Source organism: Henckelia pumila, chromosome 2 (assembly GCF_033568475.1).
Source record: "Henckelia pumila isolate YLH828 chromosome 2, ASM3356847v2, whole genome shotgun sequence".
In the NCBI taxonomy this organism is placed as follows: domain Eukaryota; kingdom Viridiplantae; phylum Streptophyta; class Magnoliopsida; order Lamiales; family Gesneriaceae; genus Henckelia; species Henckelia pumila.
In genome coordinates, this window is record NC_133121.1 from 112,544,898 (window position 1) to 112,562,516 (window position 17,619).

At 36.6% G+C, this 17,619-nt stretch overlaps 3 protein-coding genes across 5 annotated transcripts; 1 reads left to right on the forward strand and 2 right to left on the reverse strand.

Moving 5' to 3' along the window:
* Positions 1-169: 169 nt before the first annotated feature.
* LOC140880266 (nudix hydrolase 20, chloroplastic-like) lies at positions 170-4,338 on the reverse strand. 3 transcript variants are annotated; one of them, XM_073284567.1, is made up of 9 exons: positions 4,057-4,195; positions 3,912-3,976; positions 2,989-3,197; positions 2,800-2,880; positions 2,548-2,673; positions 1,321-1,400; positions 1,115-1,230; positions 875-995; positions 170-451 (listed from the first exon to the last, which is right to left on the reverse strand). In XM_073284567.1, the coding sequence occupies exons 2-9, from the start codon at positions 3,922-3,924 to the stop codon at positions 382-384; spliced, it is 816 nt and encodes a 271-aa protein (XP_073140668.1). In that variant the 5' UTR covers positions 3,925-3,976; positions 4,057-4,195; the 3' UTR covers positions 170-381. The 3 variants fall into 3 exon arrangements, with proteins under 3 accessions (XP_073140668.1, XP_073140667.1, XP_073140666.1); XM_073284566.1 differs by having other exon boundaries at positions 172-451; positions 2,989-3,076; positions 4,057-4,338; XM_073284565.1 differs by having other exon boundaries at positions 175-451; positions 2,989-3,175; positions 4,057-4,338.
* A 10,267-nt stretch (positions 4,339-14,605) lies between these two features.
* On the forward strand, positions 14,606-16,507 carry LOC140878186 (probable serine/threonine-protein kinase PBL11). The gene is made up of 6 exons (XM_073281797.1): positions 14,606-14,786; positions 14,909-15,112; positions 15,376-15,444; positions 15,537-15,599; positions 15,686-16,014; positions 16,100-16,507. The coding sequence occupies exons 1-6, from the start codon at positions 14,606-14,608 to the stop codon at positions 16,505-16,507; spliced, it is 1,254 nt and encodes a 417-aa protein (XP_073137898.1).
* Positions 16,508-16,875: 368 nt separating this feature from the next.
* Positions 16,876-17,523, reverse strand: LOC140878187 (uncharacterized). Its single transcript, XM_073281798.1, has one exon. The coding sequence runs from the start codon at positions 17,521-17,523 to the stop codon at positions 16,876-16,878; it is 648 nt and encodes a 215-aa protein (XP_073137899.1).
* Between the last annotated feature and the right edge of the window lie 96 nt (positions 17,524-17,619).

Here is a 17,619-nt window from a genome sequence, read left to right on the forward strand (position 1 = left end):
TTTAAAATTTATCGTGAGATATATGAGAACATGTAACCTTTTTTGAACGTAAATATATCATCAACGTAAATCATATGGTATAATGCATGAAATGAAAGAAATCCACCCCGCTTGAGCGAACATAAAATCGTTAACTCTTGCTAAGATATCAGCTGTTTGATTTGTTGACTGAAAAAAAACAAAAATACAATTTAGAATATGGTCTTAATAATTAATTTGTGTAATACAACTTCTTTGCAGGTATGGCATAAGGTTGAAAAAGAAACATTGTATCACACGATTATGAGTAAAATATGAAAATCAAAATTGGGTCCTTGGGTGTCGCTATTCTTGCATGACATCAAGGTGAAGGGAACAAACATTTGTATGAACAGGAAATATTTAGGTGCAATCTCCACTTCTCAGACTCTGTAATAGCTTCAGATATCCTACATCTTCAGGCTTAATATACCTGCACGTATAACAAATTTTCCAAGGCAAATTACTCACAAACTTATACAGATTTTGGGGTCGGAATAATCAATAAAGCCAGCGAATGGATGAGATAGTGGCTTCCATCTGGTATGAAAATTTTTTAAATTTCATTTTCATTATGGATAAATATAAGACTGTCAATATCAATAATCGTCGATACATGATCAAAAACAACTTATACATAATGAAATGCGGTTTAGTATCGGAGAACATAGTACAAACTTTATCAGCTCCAGTGTTAATCAGGGCATCCATTAAGGGATAGGAAGATATAATAGTCAAGTGGAAATCATGAAGAACAATTTTGCTGTTTGCTCAATAAAATTTAGTATTATATTTCTACTTGAAACAAGGCATAACACAGAAAAGATTGTGTAATATGAAATGAAAGATATCATACCCATGGCGAAACAGGAAATCAATAATCACGAGATTGCAATTTGCTTTGAAATAATCTGTACTCCTTATGATATTTGCAACTTGCGTCACAGGGACTAGCTTAAAGCTTTCCACTTCTTCATCTGCCATTTACAAGAGGAAATGGGTTGACAAAATATTGGAAGCGTGTAAAAAAGCTTCTATGTTGGCTTTCTTTCATTTTTTGTTTTGAGTGGGCGCCAGAGAATTTCAACTGGCTCACCTTCATTTGTAGGAATAAAGTCATCCGGAAGTTTTAAATCATAACAGAAAAGAACGTCTCTCTTGAATCTATATCCATCGATGCCCATATAAGATACAGCTCCAACTGCTGTAGCTCTGAGTTCAGGAAATCAGACACAATTCATTAATTTATTCACAGAAGATGTTTATCGTAATGATTCGAATGCAATGAAATGAAAAACTTACGTGCTGGAGATGGATCTTGGTATCCCTGCTTCTTCTTTGCATTCCTTCACAAGATTTTCCTCACAGGAGATTCCATGGGGCTGCATTTGTACGAATGTATGACCATATGCAACATAACAGTTTGGTAAATCACATTTACTTGTGTATGCAAATTGCAAAACCTTGCAAGTTTTGCAAGTTGCAAATGAAAATCATAATTATCTACCTTCTCTAAAATTATTAAGCATTATCTTTATAGCCAGCTAGATTACAATAAAAGCATCCAGAAAAAGATAACAAAACGGAATTCTAGTTTTGGAGAAAAGTAAATTGTTGGGGTGTAAGTATAATGGATCAAAAAATCAAATTGCCAATTTTTACTTGCTGTTTCTCAAGCCACCATTACTGAAACAAGAACTCACCGGAATTTGAGTCATCACTCATCACTCTAAGAATATAAACTTATATACTTTGACTTAATTGTTGTATCACCATATCAATTTTTTCTTGGCATAAATTTTCATGATAATTCATTACATTTTCTTTTCTATTTTGGTGATCTTTTAGCCGGTTATTGTTTTTCTAAAACTTTGTTGCCACATATATATAAAAGTTCACATATACTTGCACATATTGATAAACATATAAATAAATGTAAATGTGTGTCTGAGTAAATATTTTTTAATTAGTTATAGGTTTCAACTGAAAATGCAAAATTTTAAGTTCTCTTCACTACTCAGGAAGAAGCCCACCTGAGCATTGTTTAGTTCTCACAGCTGGAGACTTTGGGTGGTGGAAAGTCAATACTAATGCTCGGTAACTGTTTAACTAACATTTAATTTACTTAATAAGGTTTCCAAAATAAGGTTCATTATCTATATATAAAAATCAATGCACATGGTCCAATGAATTCAATTTCCAACAACTAACTGTGGTTGCTGGGCATGTAGATATATTTACGATTTTAATAGAGACGATTACGAGTTTAGTCATGTCTCAAAGACAAGGATAATGTAGTTAACCGATAATAAAAAAAAAGAAGTGTGAGTTGAAGAATATGAATTCAAGGTAATCGGATTTTTACAAGTGATCAGTGGTAAGCATAGTTTCGTAACACAAAAATACAAAAATCAAATGAATGAAAATTTCTAATAACCTTATATTCAGATGGTGTGTTAAATTGTACAGATCCCAAAGTAACTTTAAAAATAGAACTTTTAACCATGAAATATAGAGGCCAATACATACCTGCCCTCCAGCAACCATATCGTCTAGCTTTCCCGGAAAAGTGGGTTTAACTTTACTTCTCTTTGCTACCCATAGGAATTTCTCACCATCTCTTTCAACATAGCCATTCATATGCACTCCATAAGCCTAGCATAAAAATACATTATCCAAAGAAAATAGCCTCAAGAGCTGAGGTCTACCTGATGAGATATTCACTGAATACAAAAATGCAGTAACCTAAATGAAACTCAAGCTTGCAGGATATTATACCACCTTTATTCCGAAGTATGGCGCTGCTGCACGCTCTAATGAGAAAAATTCTGGAGTCCCAAAAGAGGATATGACAGGATACAACTGTAAATAATAAAAATTATAAAATAAGCCAAACACATAGAACAAAATGGAGATATATCATATATGTTTCTGCATATCCATACAGTGATGATAGCACAATCTAAAGACCTCATTCCGAATTCCTGGTATAAGTTCTTCACCCAAGCACTTGATTGCGTTGCCCACAGCTATTGTCCTATCCTCGTATGAGCTCAGCCTAGTATGTAATGACAAATAGTATCCAAAATTGAGGCCATAGCAGGTGTCCTCTGGAAATATAAATGTATCTTCAAATCTCCTCAAATAGTGAGCAAATCTGTATTTGACATTGGAAGTGACTGTGTCATAGAAAATTAAATTATTCAGCACTTGAAACAGTTCCCCGTGGCAAGAAAAGCTCATAGTCTACCATAGTTTCCGCAAACCTGGGATTAAAATTTACAAGACACGAGTTCTAAATTTTTAGTTCACTGCTTTAGAGCCAAATTCAAATGATTAGCAACATGGTGATCTAATTTCAACACAAACAAAGCTATAAGCGCGAGGAGTTATCCCTCAAAACTGTGACCTGATCTAATCAGCACAACAGCGAACAGACTGTGAGAGGCGGCACTGTAAATACCCCTTTTTTCCAACATTATCTATCATTGGTTCTAATAGCCTAACGGAAAACAGCTTTTTTCAGGTGTATTCTCGATCGCAACGTATATTGGAGGACTAAGGGGACACTGCACATGCTATATATATCACATATTCACCATATCATGGTTATCTCCCATGAAACCAAAAATTGAGTGCTTGAACAGTAAGGAGATCAAGAATTCAATGGGTCGTGAAATTCTAACAAAATTAAATCTTTAAGCTATTGCCTTAAATGGTAACTCATCTACTATGCTGTTGCAGTATACAACGGGCATGCAAGATGTTTCATGAACAGAACCTTATCAATATGAATTCTTGAAGCCAAATAAATTCTGCGGACATTGATCTGAACCAACACAAAAGTCGATAGCTCAATTGAAAAAAAAAAAAAAAAATCGAGACACTGTTACCTGTTGTGAACATAGCCGACAGTTTGTTGTTCTACAACAAAAGGGACGAATTCAGTTTGCTTATCCTGAAATGCATCCCACAAAAAGATCAGAACACACGATGATACATAGAAGATGAAAAAAAATGCAGGGATTGAGAACGAACAGCATTGCGGTTGCAGAGGTTAACTTTGTGGAAGAAACCTTGGAGAGAAGAAGAATCAGTTGTACGGTGAGTTGGGGAGAATCGAACGACGTCGTCCCAGGTGAAGAAACTGGCACTGCTGTGGAATTGATGCGCAGAGAGTGGAGAAGAGCGAAGTGGGAATTTGAGATTCCTTGTCGGGATTGTCAAGGAATGCAAGAAAAGACCACTGCTTCCCATTCTTCAACTCTGTGAAACTCAAGAACTTGCATATCAGATTTCTGGCTTTTCTTGGAATTCTTGTTTTTACCAAACATTTCTGTTTTCAATGAAAACAGAACTGGACATTTGGGCTCCCCAATTAGGATTAAAATTGGGCTTACTTTAGTTTCTTGTTTTAAATAAATTGGGCTTACTTTAGTCCTCGATAACAAAATGCCCACTAAAATTTATATCGGGGGGAAGGAAATGATACACTATATAAACTACTAAATCCAAGGAATAAAAGGCTAATAAAACTTGATTTGTGAAACATAAAGACTTGATAAAGACTTGTGGGAAATTAAATAAAAACTAACTAGCTAGCATATTGTAAGGCCCGAGATTATTTAGTTTTAATCCGAGAATATTTAATTTGGGAATATTTAGAGTTTAGAATTAAATTTTAATATTCTTAAATGAATAAGGATTGAAATTGAATTAAATCGCTTTTCCGGGGACTGAATTGCAAATAGCCAAAAGTTCAGGGACTAAACTGCAAATATGCTTATATTTATCTCCTCTTCACGTGTAAAATCAGATGAAATGCAAAGAAAAGGGCAGAGGCACGGCTGAAGGGTTTCAAAACGCCATTTTCAGATTTTCAGTCTTTTAAAGCTTCGATTTTGTGCGTTCCGGTTATCAGAAATTCCAGATAAATATATATCTGCGATCACCGCTCCAAGACCTTTGTTTTGGTACAAGTTTCATTCATCTTTCTCAGACTTTATTTGTATGTTGAAGATGGAAATTTATGATTTTAAGATATAAGCATTTATGAGCTGTACCGATTACGTATTCGCAGACGGTTCGGAAAAAGACTATCGTTCGGATTTTATATGATTTTATGAAGCAAAATTCGAACCCTACCCTATCTGATTATGATGTTTTTGATGATATTGATATGAGATTATAAGTGATCTTGATTGTTGGATTGTTTTGGATATTGTTTGGATTGCCGGTTTGTAGCCGTTACGCCGTCGATTCGCAAAATGTCAAGACTTTGATATTATTGATTAAAAGGAGCATGGTTTGAGTTGCATCTGATATTGTTAGTTATTTGATGTGTTATTTCTCAACTTTCATTCGAAGATTGACGACTCGAGAATCCCGATTCGAACCGAGAAGGAGTTGAAGCAAGGTTTGCTAGCATTGTATTTGAAATGAAATTGAGAAGCTGAGCAGATTTTGACATGTTGTTGTTGATTGTATTTACAGATTTGAAGTCCTTTCAGACTCAACATTGAAAGGTATAAATGACAGCTATCCAGATGGGATAGAACCCTCGAGATAGCTATTATTCTCGAGTAAATCACATACGTTCTTGCTATTGTTTTGTTATGTGCTTCTATGTGATTTATATGAGTTTTGATGCTTTGTTTGATTATGTGATTACATGTTCAAGATGTTTTACAGTCTTTAATGCATACAGCTTATGTTGCATTCATCTTGAACTCCAGCCTGTAAAGTATAAAGGGCAGATTAGCCTAGAGTGCGAAATGACGTTTGGAGAATTATAGTTGAGTGGCATGGATTGTAGCCTTCGCTTTCAGAGCCAGAAGACTCTCTATAATTGCACCAAAGTCAGAGGATTAAAATACTTGATGCCGCCTCGATTGGGAGTGTCGGCGGTTTGATAGTTATTTTATTCCTCGAGATCCCAAAGAACCAAGCTTTATTGATATCAGCTTTGATAGCCTATTCTTCAAACATGCATTGCATTTATTTTATAGCATTAGATGAGATGCTATTTTTATTGCATGTTTAGTTATTTATACTGGGATTTTATTCTCACCGGAGGTATCCGGCTATTGCTTTGTTTTGTATGTGTGCATGGCAATAGCTGGGGCAGGAGCTGGTCAGAAAAGACAGGGATAGCTCGAGATAGAGTCTTAGCATGTGAGGACACGGGTTAGCAGCAAAACATGTACTTTGAGTTGATAAACATGTTAGAAAGGATACAAGAATCTTGTATAAGTAGTTGAATATGTCTTAGCTTGTGTATGGAAGCTTATCAAATGTTATTAGATTGCATGTATATTATTTTGAAGCTTGTATCAGAGTATGTGTTTGTATGTTTCAAGTTTGATAGCAAAAAATCTTTCCTGCATTTTTTGGAAAATGTAGCTCGCTCGATCGGTAGAAGTTCGCCGATCGAGCGAGGGCCTTATTTTGCAAAACAGGGGGTTTGAGTTTTCTTGGCCGCTCGATCGGTAGAAGTTCACCGATCGAGCGAGGCCAAGAATTCCCTGGATCCGAGAGCTTCTAGTTTGAGCTCGCTCGATCGGGCAACTTTCGCCGATCGAGCGAGACAATGTAATTTAAAAAAAAAAAAATTAGCTCTTGGATCTTTATATCCTTTGTGTACTTGATTCATTATTGTTTTTACTAAATTGCCCTAAGATAAGATTAGCAACCCGGGTCCCCACAACAGGTGGTATCAGAGCGTAAGTTTCTGGATTTAGTTAGAAGTTAATGAGCGGGATAGATTGAGTCTGTCTGATTGTTTGATCTTATGACATGAGATGACATGTTGTATTTGATTATGTGTACTATATGCTAGCATGATTTATATTGCAATAACTATGTGATTGCATGATTATATGCTTTTATTGCTACTGCATGCTATATATGCAATTGTATTCCAGATTATCCTCAGTCAGAACCTGAATTCTCATGAGAATGCATGAGAATGCTTATCAGAGAAGGATGGAATAAATTGCTGCATGTGATATTGTTTATGGACTAATCTGTTTGACAATCAGATATGCCTCCCCGTAAAGCACCGGTCATTTGACAGCCATTAGCGGTTCCTCAAGCTGAACCAGCAGTAGTACCACCGCCAGTTGTTGAAACTCAGAATGCACAGGATAGTACATCTACTGACCCTATGGGTCCTACTGCTACTCCAATGGAGACTTTACTGAAGCAATTTCAGTCATTCATACCGCCAAAATTGAAAGGAACAGAAAACTCAGTTGATTGTGAAAATTGGCTTGAAGATATAGAACAGCTATTTGAATCACTCGACTATACAGATGATCGTCGTATCCGATTGGTAATACATCAACTTCATGAAGTTTCCAAAAGTTGGTGGATTACTACAAAACGGGCATTGGAACAACGAGGTACGATTATCACCTGGACTATCTTTAAAACTGAGTTCTATCAACGTTTCTTTCTAGTCTCTTACAGAAAGGATAAGGGTGCTGAATTTGCCAATCTAAGGCAAGGCAACTTGAATATTGAGGAATATGTGGCCAAATTTTCTAGTCTTTTGAAGTTTGCTCCACATATAGCAGCAATTGATGAAGCAATGACAGATCAGTTTATCAATGGACTTAATCCAGATGTGTTTACCTTGGTGAACAGTGGACAACCTAATACTTTTGCCGATGCTTTGAACAAAGCTAAGGGAGCAGAAGCATGTATATTACGACAACGAGGAATACCGTTCATTCCCCAGCAATTTCCACAGCTTGTATCAGCATCACTTCCACAGAATCCGCCACAGTTTCAGCAACCATCTCTCAGATTTGAGGGAGGAAGCAGTGGCAGAAAGGATTCTAGATTCAGGCCAAAAGGAAAGCAATTCAAGAGGGCAGACAGTAGTTCTTCCAGTTCTAGTGGACAGAGACAGTTTGGTATAGGTCAGAGAACTGGTGAATCAGGAGTGTTTTGTGGTAAGTGTGGTGGACGACATGCTATCGATCAGTGCAAAGGTGTATCAGGTAATTGCAATATTTGTCGCCAACCAGGTCACTATGCCAAAGTATGTCCCCAACGAGTTATCGGTGAAAGTTCTTCTCAACTAGCACCTCAGGCAGAAAGGCAATCAGTGCATTCATTCCAGCCTCACAAACCTCAGCAACAACCCAGAGTAGGAGGAAGCCAGATTGTGACTCAACCTCCTAGACAACAGGCTCGAGTATTTGCACTTACTGAGGAGCAGGCTCAGGCAGCACCTGACGATGTCATAGCAGGTAACTGCTCTATTTATGGTTATCCTGCCTATGTTTTGATAGATACAGGTGCATCACATACATTCATCTCTGAAAAATTTGTTATGATGCATTCTTTATCGTCTGAGCCATTGCCTACTGTTGTTTCTATTTCTTCACCTTTGGGTGAAGGTATTATCTCTGTTCGAATGATTCGAAATTGTACTTTGCAATATGATAAGAATGTGATTGATCTAGATTGTATAGTACTTGAATTATCAGATTTCGATTGTATTGTTGGTATAGACATGTTAACCAAGTACAGGGCAACTGTAGATTGTTTCCAGAAAGTGGTTCGATTTAGACCAAAAATGGAATCTGAATGGAAATTCTACGGTAAGGGTTCTCAAGCCAAGATCCCTTTGATATCTGTATTATCTATGACCCGTTTACTACAGCAAGGTGTAGAAGGATTTCTGATTTATGCAGTCGATGTATTGAAATCCAGTCCAGCAGTAACAGATATTCCAGTTGTACATGAATTTGCTGATGTATTTCCTGATGAAATTCCTGGTTTATCTCCAGTCCGAGAGATAGATTTCAGCATTGATTTAATGCCAGGTACGCAACCAATATCCAAAGCTCCTTACAGAATGGCACCTATTGAATTGAAGGAGTTGAAGGATCAGCTGGAAGATTTATTGGCCAAAGGGTACATTAGGCCGAGCGTTTCACCTTGGGGCACTCTGGTACTGTTTGTACGAAAGAAAGATGGTTCAATGCGATTATGCATCGATTATCGTCAATTGAACAAGGTAACAATCAAGAATAAATATCCACTGCCTAGAATAGATGATTTGTTTGATCAACTACAGGGTTCGAGCATCTATTCTAAGATTGATTTGCGATCTGGATATCATCAGCTGAGAGTACGAGATGAAGATATTCCAAAAACTGCTTTCAGAACAAGGTATGGACATTATGAATTCATCGTCATGCATTTTGGTTTAACCAATGCTCCTGCAGTATTTATGGGATTGATGAATCAGGTATTTCAGAAATATTTAGATGATTTTGTCATTATCTTCATTGATGATATCTTGATATATTCCAAGAATGTGGATGATCATGCTGAACATCTCAGAATCATTTTACAGACTTTGAGAAATGAGAAATTATATGCCAAGTTATTGAAATGTGAATTTTGGTTGCAGAAAGTTGTGTTTCTTGGGCATATTATTTCAGGTGATGGGATTTCAGTGGATCCAAGTAAGGTCGAGGCTGTACTAAATTGGCCTAGACCTATATCAGTGCCAAAAATACGGAGTTTTATGGGCTTGGCAGGTTATTATAGACGCTTTATCAGAGATTTCTCCAGCATTGCGAAGCCTATTACACAATTGACTCAAAAAAATAAGCCGTATGTCTGGACTGAAGCATGTGAAACTAGTTTCTTGGAATTAAATAAAATGCTTACAAGTGCACCTGTCTTGACAATTCCATCAGGTACGGGTGATTTTGTAGTATACTGTGATGCTTCTCACAAGGGCCTGGGTTGTGTGCTTATGCAGCGAGGACATGTTATTGCTTATGCTTCGAGACAGTTAAAGCCACACGAGACTCGGTATCCTATCCATGATTTGGAGCTTGCCGCTATTGTCTTTGCATTAAAGATATGGCGACATTATTTATATGGTGAGAAGTTTGAAATCTTTTCTGATCATAAAAGTTTGAAATATCTGTTTTCGCAATCAGAATTGAATATGAGACAGCGTAGATGGCTTGATTTACTGAAAGATTTCGATTGTGAGATCAAATATTATCCAGGAAAATCTAATGCAGCTGCAGACTCCTTAAGTAGAAAGGTATGTTCTTTATCCTTGTTTACGATAGGTGTATCTCAATTGATGGAAGATTGTTGTATTTCTGGACTAGTATTTAAAACAGATATGCAACCTATCCGTGTTTATGCTATGAAAGCTGAGCCAGAACTTTTGATAAGAATCAAAGAAGCACAGAAAGAGGATCCGACTATTCAGAATTCGATTGCTATTGTCAGATCTGGACATCAATCTGAATATCAGGTCAGTGCTGATGATGTGTTATATGTGAATAACAGACTTGTTGTTCCAGATGTTTCAGACTTAAAACAGCAGATATTGAAAGAGGCTCACAGCAGTCGATTCAATATTCATCCTGGTGGCAAAAAAATGTATAATGATCTGAAGACACAGTATTGGTGGAAACAAATGAAAGCAAATGTCACAGATTTTGTGTCTAAATGTTTGAATTGCCAACAGGTAAAAGCAGAAAGAAAGAAAATAGGTGGTCTATTGCAGAGTCTATCAGTTTCAGAATGGAAATGGGATCACATTTCCATGGATTTCATTACACAGCTACCACGTTCATCCAGAGGGTATGATGCCATTTGGGTGATTATTGATCGTTTGACGAAATCAACATGTTTTATTCCGTACAGAATGACGTACAAACATGATCAGATGGCAGAAATCTATGTCAGAGAAGTGGTAAGATTACATGGTGTGCCTAAATCTATCGTTTCAGATCGAGACCCTAGATTTACATCATACTTTTGGCATAGCTTGCAACAAGCTCTTGGTACTCAATTGCATCTGAGTACAGCGTATCATTCTCAAACAGATGGACAGTCAGAGCGAACTATCCAGACACTTGAGGATATGTTGAGAGCTATAGTACTAGATTTTGGTACTAGTTGGCAAGATTCATTACCACTTGCAGAATTTTCTTATAATAATAACTATCAGACGAGCATTGAGATGGCTCCTTTTGAAGCACTGTACGGAAAGAAATGCAGATCACCGTTGTATTGGGATGATATCTCAGACGTACCAGATGTTGGGCCAGATATGATCCGACAAATGACAGAAAAAGTGAAGCTTATACAGAAAAGAATGAAAACAGCTCAAGACAGACAAGCAAAATATGCAAATATCAGACGAAGACCTCTATTTTTTGATCAGGGAGACAGAGTTTTCTTGAAGATTTCTCCGTTTAGAGGTACAGTCAGATTTGACAAGAGAGGAAAGTTATCTCCACGTTTTATTGGTCCGTATGAGATTATCGAGAAGATAGGCGATCTTGCTTATCGACTCGCTCTTCCTCCATCTTTGTCTGGTATTCATGACGTATTCCATGTCTCTATGCTGCGGAAGTATCAACCTGATCCTTCCCATATTCTTCAACCTGATGAAGCTGAACTTGACGAGACTCTCAGTTATTTTGAGCAGCCTATTCAGATTCTTGATCACAAAGATAAACAGCTCAGAAATAAGACAATTCAGCTATTCAAGATTCAGTGGAGTCGGCATGGCACTGAAGAAGCGACTTGGGAGACTGAGTCAGATATGAGACAGAGATTTCCAGAGTTGTTTCATTGATGTGAGTTCTTATTCTGCTTTATGTTATTTCATTCTCTTATGTATATACAGAATGTCTAGACAGCTTGCTTATGATTTCGAGGAAGAACTCATGCCTTAGTGGGGGAGAAATGTAAGGTTCGGGATTATTTAGTTTTAATCCGAGAATATTTAATTTGGGAATATTTAGAGTTTAGAATTAAATTCTAATATTCTTAAATGAATAAGGATTGAAATTGAATTAAATCGCTTTTCCGGGGACTGAATTGCAAATAGCCAAAAGTTCAGGGACTAAACTGCAAATATGCTTATATTTATCTCCTCTTCACGTGTAAAATCAGATGAAATGCAAAGAAAAAGGCAGAGGCACGGCTGAAGGGTTTCAAAATGCCATTTTCAGATTTTCAGTCTTTTAAAGCTTCGATTTTGTGCGTTTCGGTTATCAGAAATTTCAGATAAATATATATATGCGATCACCGCTCCGAGACCTTCGTTTTGGTACAAGTTTCATTCATATTTTTCAGACTTTATTTGTATGTTGAAGATGGAAATTTATGATTTCAAGATATAAGCATTTATGAGCTGTACCGATTACATATTCGCAGACGGTTCGGAAAAAGACTATCGTTCGGATTTTATATGATTTTATGAAGCAAAATTCAAACCCTACCCTATCTGATTATGATGTTTTTGATGATATTGATATGAGATTATAAGTGATCTTGATTGTTGGATTGTTTTGGATATTGTTTGGATTGCCGGTTTGTAGCCGTTACGCCGTCGATTCACAAAATGTCAAGACTTTGATATTATTGATTAAAAGGAGCATGGTTTGAGTTGCATATGATATTGTTAGTTATTTGATATGTTATTTCTCAGCTTTCATTCGAAGATTGACGACTCGAGAATCCCGATTCGAATCGAGAAGGAGTTGAAGCAAGATTTGCTAGCATTGTATTTGAAATGAAGTTGAGAAGCTGAGCAGATTTTGACATGTTGTTGTTGATTGCATTTACAGATTTGAAGTCTTTTCAGACTCGACATCGAAAGGTATAAATGACAGCTATCCAGATGGGATAGAACCCTCGAGATAGCTATTATTCTCGAGTAAATCACATACGTTCTTGCTATTGTTTTGTTATGTGCTTCTATGTGATTTATATGAGTTTTGATGCTTTGTTTGATTATGTGATTACATGTTCAATATGTTTTACAGTCTTTAATGCATACAGCTTATGTTGCATTCATCTTGAACTCCAGCCTGTAAAGTATAAAGGGCAGATTAGCCTAGAGTGCGAAATGACGTTTGGAGAATTATAGTTGAGTGGCATGGATTGCAGCCTTCGCTTTCAGAGCCAGAAGACTCTCTATAATTGCACCAAAGTCAGAGGATTAAAATACTTGATGTCGCCTCGATTGGGAGTGTCGGCGGTTTGATAGTTATTTTATTCCTCGGGATCCCAAAGAACCAAGCTTTATTGATATCAGCTTTGATAGTCTATTCTTCAAACATGCATTGCATTTATTTTATAGCATTAGATGAGATGCTATTTTTATTGCATGTTTAGTTATTTATACTGGGATTTTATTTTCACCGGAGGTATCCGGCTATTGCTTTGTTTTGTATGTATGCATGGCAATAGGTGGGACAGGAGCTGGTCAGAAAAGACAGGGATAACTCGAGATAGAGTCTTAGCATGTGAGAACACGGGTTTTAGCAGCAAAACATGTACTTTGAGTGGATAAACATGTTAGAAAGGATACAAGAATCTTGTATAAGTAGTTAAATATGTCTTAGCTTGTGTATGGAAGCTTATCAGATGTTATTAGATTGCATGTATATTATTTTGAAGCTTATATCAGAGTATGTGTTTGTATGTTTCAAGTTTGACAGCAAAAAATATTTCCTGCATTTTCTGGAAAATGTAGCCCGCTCGATCGGTAGAAGTTCGCCGATCGAGCGAGGGCCTTATTTTGCAAAACAGGGGGTTTGAGTTTTCTTGGCCGCTCGATCGGTAGAAGTTCACCGATCGAGCGAGGCCAAGAATTCCCTGGATCCGAGAGCTTCTAGTTTGAGCTCGCTCGATCGGGCAACTTTCGCCGATCGAGCGAGACAATGTAATTTAAAAAAAAAAAAAAAATTTAGCTCTTGGATCTTTATATCCTTTGTGTACTTGATTCATTATTGTTTATACTAAATTGCCCTAAGATAAGATTAGCAACCCGAGTCCCCACATATATAATGATCTTATATAATACATAATTAATGAGCACGAACGTACGTAAAATAAAATAAAATAAAACGATGCCATGCCCTTCAATCAAGATCATGTAATATATAAAATGTTGGATGTCTTTATCTAGAAAACTTGGTCAGACGACGGAAATAAAAACATGAAATTATATATTAAAATAAGAGCACAAGTATCTAGGCCAGGGTGGTTTTTGGATATACCGTATAAAAAATATTGGTATGAAAAAAATTCATACCGATACCGATATATAAATTTTGAAATTTTGGTATGAAAAAAATCCATATTGATACCGTATAGATATTGAAAAAAAATGTGGTATACCGAAAAATGTCTATATATCGAAAAAATTTCAATACAATTTATCGAAAACTCGATATTTTTATCCGATATGTCAGCTGTACAAATATCCAGCAGCATCATCCATCTTCTCATGTACTGTTTGGCCAATTGTGCCGCCTCATTTTTTTTTAAAAAAAAAAAAGGGAAAAAGGACCAAGTCCTGCATGTTTACGCCAACGAGCGGACATGTAATAATTTTAATAGCACTAAATTAAAGGCCGGCTAGCTAATTCATGCATTAAATTCTGGTTTCTGCAACCATCATCAACTAGTTTGCCTCTGTAATCCCATTTGAATTCTTGTTAATTATGTAAAAGAAAGATAGAATAACGTAAATATATATATGTATGTGCTTCAACTTTGAAAAATATATAGAAAAATGGCGAGTAGAGAAGCATTTTCACCAGTTTCAACGCCCACAAGCCATAAAACAAATGGACAATATTTATACGGAGGAATCACCGTCGCGATTGTGTTAGTATTCGTGGTTGGCTGGTTTTGTTTCTGTTTCAGAAGAAAGCTTGCTAATTCTTTTTTCACAATATGCGGGAAAAGACGAGGTATATGTGACTCTTAATTTGTAGTTTAAGTACTTTTTCTTTGAAATTAATATATGGATCCACTCATGATACATGTAAATTTTTACGAATCTTATAACTTGGAATATTTGTGATGAAATCAGGAAGACTAGATGCAGAGAAATTGAATCTGAGACGTTTTCGTTTGCAAGAACTACAAAAGGCAACCAACAATTTTAGTGAAGAATTCTTAGTTGGAAGCGGTGCATTTAGCAACGTTTACTGCGGAACTTTTGGTGTTGATGGGATTCTTGCAATCAAGAAGCCACTTGCTGAATCATATACTACCATCGAAGAATTCAGAAATGGCAAACAATAATTTATTTTCCCTTTTATTTGTTATTGAAACAAGATTTTGTTGGTTGCATTTTAATTTTTTTTGGAATTGCAGAGGTGAGATTGTTGTCAAAAGTCAAGCACAACAACACAGTGAGACTCGTGGGCTTCTGCGAAGAAAATGGTGGGTCATTATTGAAATTTAATTTGGATTTTTTGTATATAATTTTTTTTATAAAGGAAATAATAATAGACTTCAACTATTGTACGATGAGGATTTCTTTTCTTTCTATAGGGCAAAAGGCAACTAAAATATTGGTCTACGAATACGTGAGCAACGGTTCATTACTCGAGTACATAATGGGTACGTGGGTTATTTTCTACATGAATTTTATCATACTTCATGACCAAAACTTTTTAATAATCTTGTTGTAATTTATAATCACACTGAATTAGGGAGGGGAGGAAAATGTTTAACTTGGAGGCAAAGAGTAAATATAGCCATCGGAGCCGCCAAAGGTAAATTATTAATGAAATTAAGATATAAATCTAATGAGTTTCATGTACATTTACTTTCTTAAAATTCTTCACACGCTGTGGACTAGGGATCGCTCACTTGCACGAAGATGTAACACCGAGTATAATTCATCGCGACATAAAACCGAGTAACATATTGATCAGCGATGGATTTGAGGCCAAAGTTTCAGATTTCGGTCTGGTCAGATCAGGTCCGGTGGAAGATCAATCACACGTGAGTAGTTTGGTTAAAGGAACACCGGGATATCTCGATCCAGCTTATTGTTCGAGTTCTCATTTGACACCATTTACGGACGTGTATAGCTTCGGGGTCATACTCCTGCAACTTGTTGTGGCCCGACCCGCAGTAGAGTCTACTAGGACTAATAGTAATATCAAGTCTCATATCATCGACTGGGTGAGTCGAATTCATGAATATGTACTTTAATATTCTTGCATGAATTTCGCGTTGAATAATTAAATTGTGTGTTTGATGGATTTAGGTGAGGCCTAGTATTGAGAAAGGAAATATTGAGGAAATCTTGGATGCCAACCTTTTACTAGAGGGAGATTGCGACATGGAGATGATGCTCAAAATGGGACAACTTGGGCTAAAATGTGTGGCGAAAGAGCCCAAAGAAAGGCCGACAATGACTCGAGTGTGGCAAGAACTTGAAGCCAACCTCAATGTTTTCGAAGACCATTTTTCACCAAAACAAACTCTTGCAATGGATCCTCCGAGATTAAGGATGAATCAATCAACAATTGACGATTGTGAGTGGTATTCTCAAAGCATTAATGTGAGCATAGATGGCATTGGGCTTCAAAGGTTTCATGTAGACGTGGATAGCCTCTCTTTCCAAAGTGCTAGTTTGAGATGTTTGGAGACGAGTACGATTTTTGATGGATGATCAGTACTGGTGGAAAATATTTGAACCTTAGGCAGATCCTCCAATCCAGATCAAATCAATATTTTATGATCGAGCTTAATTAATTATGACGATGGCGTGAATGCTTAATTTGGAAAACGTCTTCACGAAATATGTAAGTTCTATTATGCATTTTTGAATAGAAAGACATAGTTGAGAATATGTTAGCCCACAAGCGTAATTTTGAATAGAAAGCCATAGTTGAGAATATTGAAGCATTTTGTGAGAAACAGATCGTGCAACCCAAATATATTAAATAACGAAAAGACAAATGATTAATTTATTTATGCAATATCACATATGTAAAGCCGAAAAAATCCATGAATTACAATATCAATAAAACCTTCAAGCTAAGGGACACCATTGAAAAGTGGTGCGGTAGTCGATAGTTTCCCATACCCGTCACCCAATTCAATCTCTTCATCACGATTTTCTTTACACTTGAAATACAAAACCGTGTAAGCCACAAAAGTGTACATCTTCACCAAACAAGAACAATTCACCAAATACAACCCTGAAAGAATACTTGTATCATCTGCTAACCAATTATCCCCACCCTTGACAATCTTTAGACCAATAAATGAAGCCAAAGTCATCAAATTCAAGAAAATGTTGAGGAAAAACCCATTAAACCTATGGTTTTTAATCATAGCTGAAGATTTTCCCAATGCCACGAGCCCACAACTTCCCTCATCATCCACCACTGAAACAACCAATCCAAGAATCCAAACACTTGATACATAAAGATATACAACATACGCAAATATAGAGCCCAGTAAACCATATCCGAGGGCAACAAATGTATCAGAAGACGAATTCGAAAGCAGAGGCCCGGCCAAATAAATGGCCAAGTAAACATAGCCTATCACGAATACGGTCGTGTAAGCCCCCGTAGCAATCGGCCTTCTCCAAGATTTCAAGATTCTTGACGTCAGTTCTTTCAAGGACAAAGTCTTGTTATTACAAGATTCGGATGTTACTATGACTGCGGCGATCATGGACAGAACCGTGATGAAAGAATACGAAAAAACGAAGGCAATATATACTGAGAGGAGTAGTGGGAAATTTTTGATCTTGCTGAGCACTCGGTTATT

What these genes read in the sequence shown, in the direction of transcription:
- LOC140878186 (XM_073281797.1), top strand. Translation starts at nt 14,606, where the DNA reads ATGGCGAGTAGAGAAGCATTTTCACCAGTTTCAACGCCCACAAGCCAT. An exon ending in AGCCATCGGAGCCGCCAAAG is followed by an intron (nt 15,600 to 15,685) that starts GTAAATTATTAA and finishes GCTGTGGACTAG; the next exon opens with GGATCGCTCACTTGCACGAA. An exon ending in AGTCTCATATCATCGACTGG is followed by an intron (nt 16,015 to 16,099) that starts GTGAGTCGAATT and finishes TGATGGATTTAG; the next exon opens with GTGAGGCCTAGTATTGAGAA.
- LOC140880266 (XM_073284565.1), bottom strand. Translation starts at nt 4,275, where the DNA reads ATGGGAAGCAGTGGTCTTTTCTTGCATTCCTTGACAATCCCGACAAGG. An exon ending in CCAAGATCCATCTCCAGCAC is followed by an intron (nt 1,231 to 1,320) that starts GTAAGTTTTTCA and finishes TCCTGAACTCAG; the next exon opens with AGCTACAGCAGTTGGAGCTG. An exon ending in CTTTATTCCTACAAATGAAG is followed by an intron (nt 996 to 1,114) that starts GTGAGCCAGTTG and finishes TGTAAATGGCAG; the next exon opens with ATGAAGAAGTGGAAAGCTTT.
- LOC140878187 (XM_073281798.1), bottom strand. Translation starts at nt 17,523, where the DNA reads ATGATCGCCGCAGTCATAGTAACATCCGAATCTTGTAATAACAAGACT.